Below are 17,510 nucleotides of genomic sequence, written 5' to 3'. Positions count from 1 at the left end.
CTCTTCTAAGGAAATAAATAAAAATTAATAATCAATCTAATATATTATTATACTTATCGATAAATTGTTAATTAAATAAAATATCAAACACAAAATTGCAATGAAAATTACTTCATGCTAAAATTATTACAGCATCAACTGTTAAATACTTATTCAAAAAATTTCTATACAGTTTTCTACCCCATCTTGGTACGAAAATCTTACTTAAAAAATTATATGATTTTTAATAAAAAATTTCAATTAGAAAAATATTTAAAAAAAAATGAGACACTAACAGTTTATATAAACTTATTTCTATAAATTTATTTTTAATTTTTTCGAGAGAAAAAAGTTTTTTTTTTTGTTTACTTTATGATCTCGCACGTGCGAGATCAACTTCACGTGGGGGAGGGGGGAGATTATTTCTCCTCTGAACTTAGGTTCCAAGTTTTCCGTCAAGACGACGCAGATGGAAGGGGGTTACGACGCCGGGGAGGACCTATCGTCCGGGATGACGGCTGCGACAAAGGCGACGACGATGGAAGCGGCGGTGACGGAAACAAAGGTGACGACAAGGAGAGGAAGAAATCGAACAGACGACCACAGAGGCAGCAGGCGAGCAGCTGCGACGGCCGGCGAACAGCTGCAACGACAGCCGACGGGAGGGGCTCGGCGGTGATGAGGGGAGGAAAAATTTTCCCCCCCCTCGCTCTCGATCCCGCTCCCGATCCTGACCGATCCAACTCACTTCGAGCTGGCTCGTGAGCCGACGAACCGAACCTAGCTTCGGTCGAGCTCAGCTCGTTAAGGTAAACGAGCCGATTTCGGTGCTCGAGCTCGGCTCGATAGATAACAAATCGAACCGAGCCGAACTCGAGCCGCTCGCGAGCCAGCTCGGTTCGAAGCCACCCCTACTTGTCGACACATCCCTTCATGGGGCTAATACTTTTATGTAGTCATAACATCTCTTTGGGTTTGGATTAAAAGAATAACCACACTAATTGACCGATATCACACATAAACAATAATTGAGTTTGATTACTATATTTAACTATGTACAATATTTTATATATAAAAGTACAGATATTTTAAGCCCATTCTCTTGTTTTGGTTTTATTTTCATTTTGGGACACTAACACTGCTTTCCAGTGCACTTGAACTTATCCACACTAACACCCAACTCTCACTTGAAGTTGAATTAGATCATTCACTTGAATTTAAATTTGAACTTGAAGTTGAACCAAAAGTGATCTAACCCACTATTTGCTCTTTGTCACACAATCATTAGGCATGTCAATTATTCCGCTATATACCTTGGTAAGTTAAGCTTCCCCATGGCCTGCAAATAAATACCAAAAGAAGGGAGACCGTCTTACTTTAAAGCATGGCAGAGAGATACATATATATATAGAGAGAGAATGGGGAATGCTCTTGCTGCATTTCTCCTCAGAACTTGGGGATGAACAGAGCCAGCAGAAAGTAGTAATTGGACGAGAAGGGGTAATGCTCTTGCCCACTACATCTAGGACGTCTTCCTGTGTCCAGCAGAGGCCATCAGAACTGCCACTGCCACAATAAACATGAGCAGCATGCTCACCAGCAAAAAATAAGTTTTCTTGGATGACTTCCGATACTCCCCGAACAGGCAAATACCCCAGAACGTGCCAACCAGTGGCAATGCCTGGTAAGAATCAATGTAAAATACTACATTTTAGTAAAAGATAGTCATGAAGAAGTCTGTAGAGGTATTCATATATAAAGAAACACTGAGAATCTCTTATCAAAATGCAGATTAAAGTTCATGCACAGAAGCCTTCATGAAGAGGACAGATGTAAAGATGGCAGGAAATATTCCCGATTGATGAAGTAAATGATCTGTCAGACAATGGAAGAAGACAACTATCCAATTCAGCTAGAACATGTCCAGTATGAAGGTTTGGATTTCTCATGCAACAGACCCATAATTTGTCTCATTTACAAACTGCTTTGACAAGTGTGAATTGGACAAGTAATCATTTACCATATGATTCAGCAGCAAGTGAAACCAACCACTGGAATGTTTTCAAAAGTTTACTCTAAATAACTGACCTGAACTGCGTCAGCTGCTGCATAACCTGCAGCTTGACCACCCATGAACTGAAAACCATTCCCAAATCCGCATAAAAGCCCAGCCACAAGTGCCCAATGTCTCCCGTTCCAATCCTTCAAATATGCACTGAATGAAGATTTCGGCAACCCAAATACAGGATTGTATAGGAAGTAGACATTAAGGATTAAGGCAGCTATGAAACCAGTGACGTTGAAGTAGAAAAATGCAGTGTAAACCACCAGATGAGGGACCCCTTCTTTTAGTGTATACCATTGGTCATTTGTAGCCAGGTTAAATGCTGGAGAGAAGAGTGAGAAACAAATGCCAGCAAAGAAAGTTATACCTAGCCCAACGAAAACGTTCGAACCCAGAACCTGTGCATTATGAGATTATAAGTAAATATTCAAGAAGGTAAGTAGACGATTTTGATAGAAAAAATGTAACTGACCTTGATTGCTCTTTTGTTCTCGAGCTCCAGTATAAAGTCTGCAGTTCCAGCTTTTGCTTTGATGGAATTGTCCGTGGACTCTATGTCATAATTATTTGGTTTGTCTACATCCCTTGTCACATCTGCATGAACAGATTCAGTGATTAGAATTTACTCTATCCATTTACTACTAGATGGTAAAAAGTTATGTTTGAATCTCTGAAGGAGTTAACCTTTGTTTTGGTCTTCCTTCCTCGTCCTTGAATTTTCAATGACCCTAATAAAGAAAGAAAGAGCATAGATTAAAAAAATAGGAAGTATTGAATAACATTGTACATGAGAATTAAGAATATAAAATAAATCTCAAAGACCCCATGCTACAGCTAAGATGTCAAATTCAGATTGAATAAGTATTCACACAGATGTACACAGACAGAAGAAGTACCAGGTCTTATTCCTGTAACTACTTGAGGAGTTAAGTTTTGCTTCATTATCAGCTGCATTGGAGGAGTGAACAGCTGATCCAAGGCAAACTGCAATCAGGAAGAACCCAACTCCAGGGAAAAGTATCTCGGCTCTGTTAATTCGACTATCTAAGAAGTAGTTCATGGTTGTGCCTGTGATCAATTGAGAAACGCTTTCATTTTAGCAACAGTCAAATGGTTATTGAAATCCAAAACCAAAAATCAGTAGTCTGGTACCCAAAGAAAATGAAGTCTATTGTTTTGTGAAGGGTCAAACAGATGAACTGTAGCTCTTACATAAGTAGAAAATAGAATGTTAACATGTGGATGCAGGTATTGAACTCAGTTTACTAACCATGTCTATGGGATAGAAACAGTAAGGTCAGGAGAACATGTACCTATAACAACAGCGATGCTGGATGTGATAACTTCAGTTACCGATAAGCCAACGAAGGCAAATGCATATTGTGTAGCAAGATTCCCAATGCTAAGAAATAAACCACCCATCATTGCAAAGAGAACAGAAGGCCAATTATCCTGGCATGTCAAATACCCAATTAGTTCAGAGGAAATATCAATAAAATGAAATAACATACCATAATCCATTCGATTGTTACTGCATTCAGGCCCTAATTTGGGATTTAGTTGAAACAATCATATCCAGCATTTTTTCGAACCAGCTCAAATACAAGCAACATTATGCACTAAATTAGAAACCATTGCATAAGATTCTGAATTACATTTCTTAAGAGAATGCCATGAGAAAAAACAGATAGATGGAGCTACACGTTTAAATTTCCTAGTACAGAAATTCATAAAGTAAGAGACAATAACATGCTATTTTAACATCCCCTTATTTTAACATCCCCTTGAGTGTGACTTTCTCACCCTAGGATATGCATCTGTTTTAGCAACTCCAATCAAGTTGTATGACAAGTAAAACAAAGCAGCAAAAAGCTACAGATGAACAAATACATAGACACAACTTGTGTATCTCTCACTCAACGAATCTTAATTCTCTATATATTTGCTATTAAAATCCAAAATCTGTGTCCTGTTTGTGTGACTATATGAGAAAGGCAAATGTGATTGTGGTAATCTAGACAGAATAACATTAACTCTAGTTGGTTCTTTCGAATTAGACGTGATTTCAAAGTAGGAAAGTGCTTCTCTCTAGGAAAGAGAAAGGCTCCAGCTCAATGTCTCATCCTTTCATCCATTCAAAACTCACAGCTCAATCCCTGCCAATCATTAAAAAAGAAGAAAGGAAACCCTTTTTTCTTTCTTATAGCTAGATTGCAAAAACATGAATAAAAGGATCACCTGAGAAAGTTGGGTAAGGAAATTTGGCTTATCAGGTCTACTGCCCCCAATCTGGCCCAACGTTAAAGCAATAAACACCGCTGCCAGAAGATTTGTGATGGAGTAATCGAGATAAGTATGTTGAGGAAGCCGACCCCTCCTCTCTAAGAGAGTCAAAACGGCAGGCCATGTACCCAAGAACAGGAGGGCAGCCAACAGCAAAGCTATGGCTCCTCCCTTGTCTTCCACCACAATCATTTTTAATCCGGATAACAAACTATCCTCAGTTGGGATAAAAATCAAACTAGAAAACCTGCAAATATAATTTGAGAAAATATTCAATCAGTAAATTATTTCTGGTACTTCCAGACCCAGATTACCTCAGAGGCCATGCAATACAGCTAGATATGCAGTTAACTCGAATGAAAGGAGAACACAACTACAGTTTTTGACCTTTAGCTCTCCATATGCACAATCTGCACTATGACATTGAAAAATTAAGTTTTTTGCGTGGCTTGAAAAGTTGCGGAAAACTGAAAGCAAGGAGCCTTTTTTCAGATGTCGACACCCACATGCTTCAGAACCTGCCGAGTGCCGACAAGTCTTACCAACTGGCAAATGTAAAAAAGCTGGAAAGTTTTGAAAGAGGAGCTTCGGTCTAAGAAAGAACTAATAAGTAAAATTTTAAAAGAAAAAAAATCAGAAAACTCTATAAACACGCTACTGTAAACCAGGGAAGACACTTTTAAAATCTGATTCCTCTATACCCCGAAGAAGGAAAAAGTAGAACTACAGAAAGTGAACGCTAGCCTCGACTCAGCAAATGAGAAAATAAAAATCCAATTGATACATATGGAAAAGCACACCAAACATTCTATTATGGACCCAAAAAATAAATAAACTGGATGCAGTCAATCAATAGATAAAAAAAAGCATATGAAGATCAGAAACTGCAAAAAAGGATTGATTCGTGCCTCCATTAACCAGAGGTTCAGAGGCAGCTACGCTTTTCCTATAGTGCTTGATCTAATACAAGAAAGGGAAAGCTGGAAGTGATCACATTAACACAAATATCATATAGACAGATGAAGATCAGATTCTGCTAAAAACTACCACTGAGATACCCAAGAACCATATGAAGAAAAACGATAGACTTCGAAATGAAGATGTCCAGAAAAATAAAAACCAAAAAGAAAAAAATAGGCGAATTGTTGACTTACAAAAAGTAACAAGAAAAAAGAAAAAAAACCTTCCGCGTCAAAATGATTTTTACTCGTTAGAGTAAGAAAATCATAAATATCTGAAAGACCAGGAACCTGTGAAACAGATCGAGGAATCTCCACTCAGACATAAGATAACATCATGCTGGAAACAGGAATAAATGGCAAAAAACAAGAAGAAAGACCATGGTGCATTACATAACTCTCATGACGTTCTCTCAACGACCACGAGACCAAAAATATCACAAAAATAATCACCTTTGACTTCTCTCTGTAGAATTTAACAAGCACCCATATGAACTCTAGCTCAAACGACACTATCTACCGCCATAGTATCCTCCAAATAAGAAATTCGGTTTCTTCTGTAAGAACGCAATAGTTACACCTCCTCTGTCTCCGAGGTGAAACTAAAACCACACTCTCGGACAAGAACTCGCAAACAAAGACAAAGTGGGAGAGACATTTCACAGATCCGGTGTCCCAAAATCCATGGAGAACAGCTGTGGGATTTATTGATAACACGAGAATCTTTACAGGAAAACAGATGTATCAGTGAACGGGCACTAATAAAAGATACTTTTGCGCAATAATTATGATACCCATTTTCGTTGGAATCTTCAACGCTCAAGTGGAGGGGGGATTACCTATTTACAACGACGGACGCATTGTCGCCGTCCACTCTTTAACAAATAAAAGGAATCTTTGAGTCAAATCTGCTGGCTTGACGACTTCCGGCCACAGGCGTAAGGTAGACGATTTCTGGTAGGAATCTAGTATAGGGATCATTTACTAGACATTTATTCGGGGTTGATCAGAATATCACAGGAAAAAACGGATAGCGGAACCCTGAAATCACTGAGATATTTATTTGCAGTTGTTTTTTTTTGGAAAATCAGATGGATGCGGTATAGTCTCCGGCAAGCAGAGCCTGACAAAGAAGAATCTTGAGACACATTATTGTTAAAACTCTTCGGCTTTATCTTCAACCAAATTGCCAATTATTCTACACAGGGACGAGACCTTGCTATTTTTAAATCATTGGTGCAGGTAACGGTCTAAACCAAATTGTCAAAAGATGAATGTTATAAAAAACATATTTGTCATTGTTACAATAAGGGGAAAGGACAACACGATATAATATTAAATTATTATTATTATTATTATTAATAAATTAATTTAGAGAAACTGAAAATTCATCATTTTAACCCACAAATCTGGTATTACGAAATAGAGGTGTAAATTAAGAGTATTTTCTGATTTATAAGTTAAAATTAAAAATTATAAAAAATCTCAATATACCCTAAATAACTTAAAAAATTACATCATTGTATCATAAAATATATGGTATTTATATATTTATAAAAGGATATTACAAGTATAAGACCCCACAAGTCGGGTTTGGCACGAGTTGGGTTTGGGGAAGCCGTCCTTGACCTAAAAGATGAGATTTTTCCTACCCCATCTCCGACCTGCTCGATGAAACGTAAAACCCATCCCCTAGTTTTGGTAGAGCACATCGTTATAAATAAAAAATAATTTTTAAAAACCAAGCAAGATAAAAAAAGGACATGTTTCAACCCTGCCAAAAAAGGAAAAAAAGAGAAAAAATTATTTTTTATTATTTGCCAGTAAAGAATCATCGAGAGAAATCGGGGGATAAAAAAAAATAGAAACTTCGAGAGAAAATTTTAATCATCAAAATTTTAAAATATTAATATTTTTTCTTTTTCGTTTTCCACCTATATCCAAACAAAAGAAACTATATTTTTCTTCTATTTTCTCTCTCAGTTTTTCATGGGCATCCAAACAAGAGTTCTTTTTATTTTCTATCCACTTTTATGGGTTCCTAAATCAATAAAATGGTTAGAATAAATCTGTATTTTCGAAATTGTTAGTTAAAATTTTTAAATGTGATTAACCTCACGGAGAAAAAATCCGGCACTTTTGGAGAAACGAAAAGGGGAAGGAGAGAATTCAGGGAACCAATCTGCTGAACAGGTTGGCGTTCAGCCGATCCAATCCCATCGGAGTGATGATCTTGGAAAAGATTTTCTTTTCTATGAATAATTTCTTAGTGTTTGTCCGAATTGCGTGCAGGCGGCATTTTCATCGGAAGAGAAAAAGGAAAGCAATTTTCTCCCTTTTTGCATATAATGAATAGAAACCTTTCCTCTATTAACGAATTTGATACATCTAAGAATAGGAATCATAAACATGAACAGCTTGCACAAGGTAAGATAGTTCCGATCAAGAAAAAAAATAGAAAGGCAGTACTTGGAATTTGGGTGACAGCAGATGGAATTTACTGACCTCGACAGAAACTGCTTCATTTGAGCAGGTAACAGATTAAGTCCGTATAAATTAGGGTAGAGGGAGCTGAAATTTCTGGATGTCGTCGCCAACAAGCGTTGCTGAACCGGCGGACGATGAACAGCAACAAGACACAAGGAAGCCCCGGTCTGAATCGTGTTGCCAGTCAGTCATCTAAAAAACAACATGTGACCTGATATCAGATAGTATGTGCGAGATTGACAATTTGCCTCTTCCAACGATGAATCGAAACGGAAGTGGAAGCAGATTGAATCGAAACGGAAAAGCTGCTTTTGCGATTTCAAATATGTGTTTATTTTCTCCTAACGACAAAGATCAAATTCCCCATTTCATCTTGATTGACTGTCCAGAGGTAAGAATCTGTTTAACTCGAAAGCCGAGTACGGAGACAGGTTCTACTGATTGTGTTTTTCCCGGGCCCCGGTAATGATGCCCTATGTATGTCACTTACGTTATGTAAAATGAGCCAAAACCCGTGCCTCGTTAGTGCCCAGTAAATTCAGTAAAAGTAAAATACAAATGTATTATACTACTCTCCATTTCAAGCATAATGGGAAGAAAAATGAATTCAAAAGAGTCAAAGCTCTGAATTCACTTTCTCTCGCTCAATTACATAAGGCTGTCGGGAGTGCAGTCGAATGAAACATTTTTGGGGGAAAAAAATGATGTGCTCGCACTCGCGACCTTCGGCGATTTCAATTGCCCCCTTTGCAACCTCTCCCCAGCTCGTTGATTCTCTTCCTCTTGCCGTCCCTAGCACTGACGACCTTCAGCAACTTCTCTCCCCCCCTTTGCAACCTCTCCGGCTTGATTCGAAAGAAACTAGGTAAACCTTTCTTCCTAAAAAAGGTTTTCTTCTTTTGGTGTATCTCTCGACCATAGAAAAACGTTGAATCCTCCCTCTTCGTCTCTTCCAAGTTCAAGTCAGGGTTTATCTCCTACCGGCTGGTTGTGCTTCTCTATCTCGTTTCACATGACACTACCCTGCTGCAGCTCGAAGGAACAACGGGATTGGAGATGCACCGTTCGTATCTCCCAATGGATTAAGTCTCAGAAGGATTATGTGTCAAATGTAATTCTATATAATGTCGTCTTGCGGATTCTTGGTGGGGCACAACAGTAGGATGAGCTTCGTGTTTGTTGGATTGAAATGGCAAGAGATCGTGTCTTTCCCACTAATAACACTTATGGAATGATAATTGGTGTTTATGGGAAAGCGGGATTGTTACATGAATCACTGTTGTGGGTCAAACTTATGAAAATTAGGGGAATTTTCCCCGACAAAGTTACTATGAAGACTGTTCTCCAGGTTCTAAAAGATGCTGGTGAGTTTGATCGAGTTGATCGTTTCTATAAGGACTGGTGTATGGGCCGAGTTCAATTAGAGAATCTCAAACCTATTGATTTGGATTCAGTTATGGCTCCAATGAGTCTTAAACATTTTGTCTACTGAGTTTTTTAAGGTTGGTGGACGCATTCCACCTTCAAAATTTTTGTCTTCTAATGAGCAGGGTTCAAACCGAAAGCCTCGGATGGTTGCAACTTACAAAACTTTGATTGAACTGTATGGAAAGGTGGGTCGTCTGAAAGATACTTCAGATGCTTTTGCAGAGATGTTGAGGTTAGGGGTAGAGCCTGATACAGTTACTTTTAACACCATGATCCATATTTTTGGGTCTCATGGACATCTGTCTGACTCATTGTCTTTGCTCAATAAAATGGAAGAGAAGGGGTTAAACCTGACACAAAAATTTATAATATCTTCTTGTCTTTATATAATGATGTTGGTGATATTGAACTTGTATTTAAAAGTTATAGGAAGATCAAAGAGTCTCGTCTCTATCCCGATACCATTACATATAGAACAGTAGTCTAGATATTGTGCAAGAGAAAGATCGTTGAAGAAGTGGATAATGTATTAGAGGAAATAGAGAGAGCTCATATAGATGTTGACTAGCAATTGCTGCCCCTTGTTATGGATATGTACATTAATGAGGGGTTGTTGCAGAGACAAAACTTTTTTTTGACAAGCACGGTACTAGGGAAGGATCTCATAAAAAAATTATGCTACAATCAAGGATGTCTATGCAGAGAGGGGGCTCTAGTCGGAAGCCGAGGCAATATTTAGTGGAATATAATGTGATGATAAAGGCATATGGGAAAGCTAGGCTCTATGACAAAGCCCTATCTATGTTCGGGAGCATAAGAAGTTCTGGAACTTGGCCAGATGAGTGTACATATAATGAAAATGAAGACAATGATAATAGTGATGATGTTAAGGATGACATGGAGACTCAAAGAAGTACTCAGAGGGAGCCTCTAGTATAATCTACAAGAGCATCGTATTTTTTAGATGTATTAGCAATTCAAATGTGGCAAAATTATTGACTATTATGTTTTAATGCCATTAAATATTTTTTGTGTTGTATTTTGTACATACATTTGTAATTTTTTATATTAAATAGGTGATTGAGTTATATTTGTATAATTTTTTTTATTATTATTACGATGTTTGTGTAGTGTGTAAATATTTTACTTTTTTATAAATTATGTTAATAAATTAATATTATTTTGATATTACTAATATTTATTAAGTTAATAACTATTTTATAATATCTTTTTTTATATAATTATTTCATATTTAGATATTATAAAATTACAATTTGATTATAGTTTTAATAATATAAAAGTAAGCATTTGTTTAATTGTTATATTTAATATATTTTCTTTATTAACTAATATTAAATTAATTTTCTAAAAGTTAGATATAACAAAATATTTTATTTAATAAATAATCTATCTACACTTTACACTATTTTTTCCATTGTGCATACTAACACAAACAAGTACTTTACACTGCAATTTACATTGTGCACACTAACACAAACAAGTATTTTACACTATACTTTCCATTGCGCACACTAACACTAACACAAACGAGTAATTTACATTCTCTCTCACTTTTCACGAGGAAAGTACTTCACTTTCCCTTCCACTAACCATGTGCAACCCCCCCCCGGTCGATTAAAAGTGAACATAAACCTCATCTCTTGATCTTGACATCTCATTTTTTGCATGCTTTTTCAGTTTTTTTACTGGATTTCTCTCTTTAAATATCGTCATCATTTATTTTTATTTTTTCTGAAAAAAAAAATCAATTTTTCAGGATTGCTCTTTTTCATATTTTATATGTTTTAATTTTAAAAAAATTTAACAAAATTTCTTATTTTTTGTTTCTACATGGTTTTTTTTTTTTAACCTCATCTTTTTATCTTGGCAGCTCATTTTTTTGGAGGCTCTTTTAGTTTAATTTTTACTAGATTTCTTTTTTTAAAGGAGATGGGATTTCATAGGGCGAGAAAAGGTTCTGTTAAACAAGGAACATAATCACTTAGATTTATAGTAGCTAACTAGACATATTAGTCTAGACCTACAAAAGGATTTTCTAGTAGCTCATTATTTTCTTGTTTTTTTTATTCAGAGTAAACAATATTTCATTTAGAGTAAACAATAGTGTAACTAACTAAAAATACTTTGTGACAAATACAAAAAAAGACATAAAAAAGAAAACAAATACATAAGACTAAAAAGATTTACATGGCTGAGCCCAATATAGATACTAAAAAATAATGAATTGAAGGGGATTGAGAGAAAAAAAATGAAGGGAGAAGGAGAGAGAAGTTGTTAAGAAGAGAGTACTAGGAGAGCTCTCATTAGGGATCGTGCTCTACTACTAATTCTCTTATTAACCCAAGTGAAAATGGGTGCATTGACATAAATACTCTTAATACACCTAAAAGCTTATAACTCATAATACACACATCCAAATTATATAAAAATTGAACCATAAACACATTTAGATAAGTTGAGTAAGATAATATCTACCCAACTTAGCAATACATGTTTTTTAGTAAAAAAATTCACTATGATATAGGATAATAAGATAAGGCTATAAGAAAGTCTTTGATACCAAATTTGATTTAGGACAACAATGATCGCATGCTTTAGGATTCTAATCATAGCTTTACGAGTTACAAACAAACTGGTACCATTGTATGAGCTTTGAATCAATAGTTTTTGTTTTACGATATTTTACATGTGATTGTTTCAAACCTTGCGATAAAGCTTCTCTAATCAATGCCACAAACAACAATTTTCATAAGCATATTAATTGAACTTTTTCTTAGCATCAATGAACTTGAAGTTTCTAGTGTCAAACTTGATAACTTTGTCTTGGCATCATACCTTAGGCGAGCAACTTCAGCTTTAGGAATAAATTTCACTTTGCCTGCTTCAGAAACCTTAAAGGATTTATTCCCTTCATATAAAAGACTCTATACCTCAAGAAATTTTGCTTCTTTTATCAGGAATAAAAAAAACTCAAGACCTATAAAGCCCACCCTTTTATCTACCTTTTATCTTGTAAAATAAGAAGAATTAATTAACAATAAAAAATATAATGGATACGATTCTCATAATTTACTATAAAAGTAAAAAAGTAATATTTAGTATTTCTTTCAGCAAACATTCTACAATGGATAAGAATTTACCATTCATGTTTCTTCTTCAACGCAACTCTTATGAGCAACCGAGAATTCCTTACTGGCCATCTTGTGAAAGAAAATAATGAAGAAAAACAATTATAGGTAATGAGAGTGACAACCCATTAGAAAACAATGAAGAAAAAGAATTACATGTAATGAGAGAGAGAGCATCTTAGGCCGACATGGAAACAGAAGTAGAAGAGAAGCAAAGCTCAACCAAAGTTCACATTACTCTTAAGTTTTTTGTAATCATAAGTTTTTAAAACTATTTTTTTGCCTACATGCGATGTTGGGATTTTCAAATGGGTGAATAATAAGAAAACATGAACGTAACATGAAAACAACGAAAATACTCTGAATAAACAATGAAAAAGAGACCCAATAACCCACTCATCTTGCGTTTGGTAAAGCTCTAGGAATGCTCTCGTTGGGAATCATGCTCGACTGCTAATACTCTTCTTAACCTAAGTGAAACGGGAACAAAAATATAAATACTCTATACACCTAGAAGTTTATTACTCCCAATACACACTTCCAAAATACATAAAAGTTTATCCATAAACACATCTAGATAAGTTGAGTAAGGTAGTGTCTATCCAACTTGGGCAATGTGAGTTTGATTCATATTTCATTTGACAAAATTCATAAAACTATATGTTTGGAACATTGTCGTGATGAGTCCTCATGCAATATCAAGCAAACGTAAAGTTACATAAAAAGAATGGAATCTTAATTCAAATCATGTTCCTGGTTAGCAAGTATAAAACGTTTCAAAGAAACATGGAATGTAACAAAAAATGAAGAAAACGATAAAAATAATAATATCACATGTCTTCTTCTTTTGATATGATGCCACAAAAAACTTAAGCAAATACCATTCTTAATACAAACTAATAAATTATTTCAAGAAATAATAACAATAATCAAGAAATTGTAATTAGCATTATGGTTGTCCTGACATCTTTCTCCATTATTCTTTTTGCCTCTTTGTATATAAAAATAAAAAAAAGAGTAAATAAAGAAAATATAAATTATTAAAGTTTGGTTGAGTCATCCCATATATGACTAGCTTATGTTATAAGGTATCTTCCCAACTCATAAGTATTAGAGCAAGCATTGTGTTAAACAAGGAACCTAATCCAACTCGATTTTGAAGTGGATGTGATTTCCCCTTTATCCCGTGGATTAGGATGGGATAAAGGAAAAATACCCATAAGTGTATGGGATTTCCCCTTTATCCTGTGGATAGGGACGTATTTTCTCATCTCCTCCATGAACCTGACTTGCATTTTTTACTTGTAAATGTAATTTAAAATTTATATATATAAATAATAATTTTTTGTTTCAATAAGTTATTATTAGTTTTGTATAATTTCATAATTTTTTTCTTTTTATTCCTGCTCAATTGACTATAACAACTAACTTACAAGAATACACCCTCACCTATATAAATAGTAGCTAACTAGTCATACTAGCCTTGACATACAAAGGGCCTTTCCCGCAACTCATTAGTGTGTACAATCCTAAACCTACACAGAGATTTTAAATAGCTCACTAGGCACACCAAGCTACACTTACAAATGGATTTTTAGCATTATATGCTAACACAAGGTCTAACAACCGACATAAGAGCAAATATATCTTCCCAACTTCTTCTTAACCACACGTTGGGGTGAAAACAATCTTGCCTACTCAAGGCATAACCCAAATTGCCAGGATGACTTATTTTAGATATAGTGTAATGTGAATTACCTCTTAAATGTTTGACAATTTAAGCACAAACAAATAGGTACACGTACATGTACTATTTACAAAGACAATTGACAACATATACAATATAAACAACCTATACAAATGTAATCATTATTTCCCGTTTATTGCTCGTCATGTAATTATCTAGAAGCAGGGGTACGTGTTCATGCGTGCCCCACCAACTCTCTTCCATATTTTATTCTAAAAAATATATAATTACCTTTAACACATATCAATAAATACAAGAAAATACTTGCTCACAAGGTTGTATTTGGGCCGAAAAATATGACTAATTTTTTTGGACCTCTATCTTTTTCAAAGGTCACAATAACAATGCCTTTTTGGACCTCTTCACCTATTGGTAGAAAAGAAGGCATAAAAGGTATTAAATAATTGACATTTATATCTACCACTTGGTATGCACTCAAGTGAACACATCCACAATGTCATGGACCAAGGAAAAAAACACTTGTAGCCTTCAAGAAAGTCATTTGAATGGTCACTTGAATCGGCTCATAATGGATTATCAGAGGCATCTTGAGATGAAAACCTTGAAAAAAATAATTATATTTTAATAATCTACTAATCCTAATTAACTAGAGAAGTAGACTTGGATCAGTAATTGTTAGTAATTGTTTGCAAAACAACATCTCCTCCCCCATACACACCCAGACGGCCTTCTAGAACTTGATGGCAAGATAGAATAACTATTTTCGGATGTTTTAGATGATAATTGAGTCGCTCACTACAATTATTAAGACAATTTAAAGAATGAAATCTAAGGATCAATACGACTTAAAGAAAAAAATCTGAGGATCTTTTTCAAATTTTTTTTTTTTGTGAAAGACATCTTCCAAATAACACTTCAGTCATTCTAATCCATCCCATTGAAATGATCTTCTTTCTTTTGTAGACAGACCCACTAACCCCTCAGACCTTAAACCCGACCAATCTTGTGTCTTGAGACTAAACCCACCACAGGTGAACCCGACCCATAAATTTGCTCCCGCATCCGCGTTAGTGGTTTCACTTTCATCCAAACCCTAATTTCCCTTTTCCTATATAAAGCCCATATTCCATCCTCCTTCCACCCCCCGGTAGACCTTCGCAATGCGCTGTTGATTCGTAGGGTTTCAGTTCTGTTTCACCATGATTTTTCTTACGTTTTGAGTGGTTTTTGGCCGTTCTACTCTCCTTTCGCAGTAGATTTTAGTGCAAAAGAAAAAAAATCCTGCTCCTCTTCTTTGCGAAAATTGTTTTTTTTTTTTTTTTGGTGTTGAAATCTTCTTGTTCGATCGTGCTTTGGGCGTTTTTTCATGCTCGAGAAGATCACTGGTTTGTTATTTGTCTATCTGCTGTTATCTGTAGGTAAAAATTGGGAATTTGATGATGTGAATTGTCGCCCCAGTCTTACACGCATCTAATTGATGCGTAATGGTGATTGACATATCTTTATTCTGATTCCTGTTAATTTCTTTCACTTCTTCATCGAGATTTGTTTTTTTCTGGACAATTTCTTAGCTCGGTGATTTGGATATTTTCTTACCGTCCAAACAGATTTCAAGAGGGATGTGATGATATTATCCATCTATTCTGTAATTTGAATGATGATCATAAAACATGCACTACCATCTGATCTCTCTTTCATTTTGTCTTTTATTTGTACGCTTTTTCGCGTTTTGTTCGAGTTTTCTTTACTTTTTTTAATTGTTTGATAAATGATGTGCATTCCGTGATGAAATTAGTGTCCAATTACTGATTTACAGTGATTATTAAAACTAATATCACCATCTTTCGACTGAGAATGCACTCTACTGAACAAAGTCTGTTCACTTCGTCTGGGTTTCATTTATTTTCACTGTTTTGGAGTCTACAAGTTTTGTTAAAATTGAAACTGCCTTTTGGTATCTGATGCTCTGCTCCAATCCATGGCTGGGCTTCTCGTTTACAAGGCATAGATTGAAGATAGAACAGGTCTTGCGACACGGGCTGCTTTCTGCTATAAGCTTCCTGTTACTTTAACCCTGCTCACATCTTTAATGGTATTGGCTAAAACTAGTTTGCTTTGCATTTTGATCATTGAAGGGAAAGAATTCCTTACAGAAATTAAGCTTTAAAGAACAAAATTGAAAGGTGATTTCTGCTCGCCTGAGAAATTTATAAAGTAGTTCAGAAACACCCTGCCGATCGATTCAAGTTTTTCCAAAAGAATAAAAATAAAAACCCAAAAATCAGAATTCAGAACTGTTCAACGCCAAGGATTCTAGGGCTAAATCACATTCATTGAAGTCACCAAAGGTTTTTCAACAATCTGCAGTACAGCTCAAAACCTTTTTAACAAACTCTGTTATGTACAAAGGGTTTCATATGGCGCCGATGTTCTTGAGGCCCAGCACAACTCCAACACCAATAATGTGGCCGACGGATCCACACGCCAAAGTGTCTGCAAGAGTAAATCCAGCTGGGTCTCCCGTTTGCAAACCAGAGTCCCTGGCTTCGAGCTTCAATCCCGCAGTGGATTTCCTGTTTGCAGATGGAGCTAATCCGAATCTCCCAGCGAACAGCATCAAGGTTGTGCTTGCCACCATTATCTGCAAAGAATTAAAAGCACTGTTATCTTTTTGTCAGATTCTGATTCGGAGACGTGTTTGCTTTACCAGATTGGTGGCAGAACCAATGTAGTCGCAGCGAGCACCCAATGCTCCGTTTGCTTTGCGCCGCAGCGGCTGGGCGATGGCCTGTTTCGTTATACACAGAAATGATCAATCGAGTTCATCAGTCAAACTTGGAAGAAGGAAGAATCTACTCGTCTGATCAAGCAGATCTTTTCTGGGCTTGGAATTGAAAAAAAAAATGACTTTTTAAGTGTGAAGAGCGGAGACTAACCAGGCTCCGTGCAGGGACTACGGATGGGTTTGATTTCAGCCCATTGAAGTTAGGAAGATAAGTCGTGAGAGCAGTGGGAGATGTGATCTTGGCTGCCATTGCTGGACTTCAAAGCTCAGATGACGGAAGCCTTCTTTCTTTCCTGTCACTCTAGGTATTGGAAGGAATTATGTGAAGGTATAAAAGAGGGGAAGGCCGGTTGCTTAGATTACAGCCACATGATGGGGTTGTGGTTTGCGTTGTCACTCTTGATTCTGTTCAGATGTTTTGTGCTCGCATGGCGGGAGTTTATTGGCAGACTCGCGGATAAGATATCTGCATCAGAAAAATAGACAAGGATTGGGCGTTCAAATGATGTAAAAATGCCAATAAAGATAAATATAATAAAAATAAGAGAATGAGTTATTTATAAAAAACAATTGTAGATATAACATTTAACTTTAGAAGATAGTTGTATTTAATTTTTTAATAAATAAAATAAGTTAAAAAAACAGAAAATTAATATTAATATTAATT

The 17,510-nt window shown here is 35.8% G+C and overlaps 2 protein-coding genes, 4 non-coding genes and 1 pseudogene across 10 annotated transcripts; 5 read left to right on the top strand and 2 right to left on the bottom strand.

The window, feature by feature from the left end:
- Positions 1 to 1,162: 1,162 nt before the first annotated feature.
- On the bottom strand, positions 1,163 to 8,027 carry LOC137951491 (ureide permease 1-like). 5 transcript variants are annotated; one of them, XM_068798175.1, is made up of 9 exons: positions 6,126 to 6,408; positions 5,740 to 6,009; positions 4,283 to 4,574; positions 3,358 to 3,496; positions 2,941 to 3,112; positions 2,729 to 2,772; positions 2,517 to 2,638; positions 2,068 to 2,442; positions 1,163 to 1,660 (listed from the first exon to the last, which is right to left on the bottom strand). In XM_068798175.1, the coding sequence occupies exons 3-9, from the start codon at positions 4,517 to 4,519 to the stop codon at positions 1,502 to 1,504; spliced, it is 1,248 nt and encodes a 415-aa protein (XP_068654276.1). In that variant the 5' UTR covers positions 4,520 to 4,574; positions 5,740 to 6,009; positions 6,126 to 6,408; the 3' UTR covers positions 1,163 to 1,501. The 5 variants fall into 5 exon arrangements, with proteins under 5 accessions (XP_068654276.1, XP_068654275.1, XP_068654277.1 ...); XM_068798174.1 differs by lacking the exons at positions 5,740 to 6,009; positions 6,126 to 6,408 and adding an exon at positions 7,792 to 8,027; XM_068798176.1 differs by lacking the exon at positions 5,740 to 6,009.
- Positions 8,028 to 8,785: 758 nt separating this feature from the next.
- LOC137951213 (pentatricopeptide repeat-containing protein At1g73710-like) lies at positions 8,786 to 10,140 on the top strand (annotated as a pseudogene).
- A 5,347-nt stretch (positions 10,141 to 15,487) lies between these two features.
- LOC137952431 (small nucleolar RNA U31b) lies at positions 15,488 to 15,572 on the top strand. Its single transcript, XR_011112264.1, has one exon. It is a non-coding gene; the product is annotated as a small nucleolar RNA U31b (small nucleolar RNA).
- Positions 15,573 to 15,672: 100 nt separating this feature from the next.
- LOC137952421 (small nucleolar RNA Z195/SNORD33/SNORD32 family) lies at positions 15,673 to 15,750 on the top strand. The gene has a single exon (XR_011112254.1). It is a non-coding gene; the product is annotated as a small nucleolar RNA Z195/SNORD33/SNORD32 family (small nucleolar RNA).
- Positions 15,751 to 15,832: 82 nt separating this feature from the next.
- LOC137952422 (small nucleolar RNA Z196/R39/R59 family) lies at positions 15,833 to 15,917 on the top strand. The gene has a single exon (XR_011112255.1). It is a non-coding gene; the product is annotated as a small nucleolar RNA Z196/R39/R59 family (small nucleolar RNA).
- Positions 15,918 to 16,000: 83 nt separating this feature from the next.
- LOC137952429 (small nucleolar RNA F1/F2/snoR5a) lies at positions 16,001 to 16,144 on the top strand. The gene has a single exon (XR_011112262.1). It is a non-coding gene; the product is annotated as a small nucleolar RNA F1/F2/snoR5a (small nucleolar RNA).
- A 225-nt stretch (positions 16,145 to 16,369) lies between these two features.
- Positions 16,370 to 17,160, bottom strand: LOC137951601 (photosystem I reaction center subunit psaK, chloroplastic). The gene is made up of 3 exons (XM_068798371.1): positions 16,995 to 17,160; positions 16,766 to 16,846; positions 16,370 to 16,699 (listed from the first exon to the last, which is right to left on the bottom strand). The coding sequence occupies exons 1-3, from the start codon at positions 17,091 to 17,093 to the stop codon at positions 16,472 to 16,474; spliced, it is 408 nt and encodes a 135-aa protein (XP_068654472.1). The 5' UTR covers positions 17,094 to 17,160; the 3' UTR covers positions 16,370 to 16,471.
- Between the last annotated feature and the right edge of the window lie 350 nt (positions 17,161 to 17,510).

This window comes from Aristolochia californica, unplaced genomic scaffold, assembly GCF_029961685.1.
Source record: "Aristolochia californica isolate CCGP_79_NKW_82.1479 unplaced genomic scaffold, dmAriCali1.0.hap1 SCAF_15, whole genome shotgun sequence".
NCBI classification, from domain to species: domain Eukaryota; kingdom Viridiplantae; phylum Streptophyta; class Magnoliopsida; order Piperales; family Aristolochiaceae; genus Aristolochia; species Aristolochia californica.
Note: the sequence above shows the minus strand (reverse complement) of the source record. Positions and strands in the feature narration are given on the sequence as shown.